General features: G+C 48.8%; 1 protein-coding gene across 1 annotated transcript in view; it reads right to left on the bottom strand.

Annotated features, from left to right (window-relative positions):
• The window catches only part of PLEKHA4 (pleckstrin homology domain containing, family A (phosphoinositide binding specific) member 4), a 43,214-nt gene that overhangs the window by 16,479 nt on the left and 25,054 nt on the right, over nt 1-1,681 (bottom strand). Inside the window, exon 13 of the mRNA XM_006898743.1 lies at nt 1,188-1,328. Coding sequence (XP_006898805.1) covers nt 1,188-1,328 — 141 coding nt within the window. The remainder of the gene's footprint in view (nt 1-1,187; nt 1,329-1,681) is intronic.

Raw genomic sequence — 1,681 nt, 5'->3', positions numbered from 1 at the left:
CAACAGTCACTGAGTCAGTCCAGCTCCTTGAGAATCTGTCTCTCTTTTCCTGAATCTTTACCCTCCCCAACATGATGTCTTACTCCCAGGAGCAATTCCTCCTGATAATATGGCCAAAGTAAATAAGATGAAGTTTCACTATACAAAAAAAAAATGTATGAAACTTTCTCTCACATACGTTGGGCATGTTGTCTGGAAGGATGAGCCTTTTCAAAAAAGGCATCATGCTGGGAAAGATGGAAAGAGAAAGACCTTCAACAAAGTGGATTTGACACAGTGACTGCAACAGTGCGCTGGAGACTGGCAGATGTTGAGAGGATGGCACAGGACAGGGGAGCGCTTCAATCTGTTGTTTCCAGGCCTGCTGTGAGTTACAGTCAACTCAGGGGCACCGAACAACAGCAACAATAACAACAGATGGATTAATGAGAAGTGTAGAGAGACCAAAGTTTGTTAGGAGAGATCTTGGGTGGTCAGGAGGGAGGAGAAGGGGGAATCATCACTTAGAAGACATTGGGCTTCTGTTAAGGGAGATGGAATACGTCTATACAACCTACAGATTAATATCTAGGTCCTAAAGAACAAATAGAAAGAGAGGAAGAGGGAAAGGGAGAGGGAGAGGGCGATAGAGAGGGTGAGGGAGAGGGAGAGAGGGAGATATGTTTTATCTCAGTCAAGGGCTCCATCATGTCGATGTCCAATAAGAAATCCAATAGGGAGCTCTGGTGGCCTAGTGGCAAGAAGCTGCACTGCAGTCCCAGGAAGGACAATCTCTTCCTGTACCAGTCAGATCCGATTTGACAGTACACACACAAAAAAATAATAAAATGTTTAATTAAAAAAAAAAGAAAGAAATCCAATAGGAAATTCCAATTGAGTGACTCCAGGGGGAAGAGCCCTGATTTGTAGCATTTGCCAATGTCCCTGGTGTAAATACTCCCATCATGGTCAATGTCAGGCTGTCAGCGCATCACGAACGGTGGGAAGAGAGGCACATAATTGGCTCTTGGGAGCTGGTGTGAGCCGACTATGGCACACAGTCAACTGGGTCAGGAAGTGGCTTGGGGACTTTCCTGAGGTCTGTCAGCTCACCGAGGGAGGGGGAAGTGAGGGGGTAGATGCAGAGGAGAACCGGAGGGAGGTGGGACAGAGAACGTGGGGTGTGTGACAAGAGATTCAAGCCTCACCTCTCTCTCTGAAGACTCCTCGCCTTGGAGCAGGGAGGATGGGGAGCCAGGCTCAGTGCGTGCGGGTGGTTTTTGGGGTCCCCCCAGACCTGCCAGCGTGTCTTCCACCATCCACAGCTGCTGCTGAGCGGATGCTCTGTCCTGAGAGGCAAGAGAACCAGGAGGAAGAATGCATTACTCAAACGTATGGAAACACAGCACCTGGACTCTGCTAAGCAACCCTGCCATTGAAAGTGCTGGAGAGCAAGGCAGTCACTTGGAGGACTAAGGTGCACCTGCTCCACACCATGATATTTTCAATTACTTCACACATACGTGTAAGTTGGACAACAAGCAAAGAAGATTGAAGAGGGATTAGGGGAGCTCAGGTGGCCTAGTGGCAAGAAGCTGCAACTACAGTCCCAGAGGTGCACGGTTCGAATCCACCAGATGCTCTGCCGGGGAAGGAGGGACAATCTCCTCCTGTACCAGTCAGATCTGATTTGACGGTACAC

This window comes from Elephantulus edwardii, unplaced genomic scaffold (assembly GCF_000299155.1).
Source record: "Elephantulus edwardii isolate Elephantulus edwardi_28Jun2011 unplaced genomic scaffold, EleEdw1.0 scaffold00236, whole genome shotgun sequence".
Taxonomy (NCBI): Eukaryota; Metazoa; Chordata; class Mammalia; order Macroscelidea; family Macroscelididae; genus Elephantulus; species Elephantulus edwardii.
This window is presented reverse-complemented; position numbering and strand designations above follow the sequence as displayed.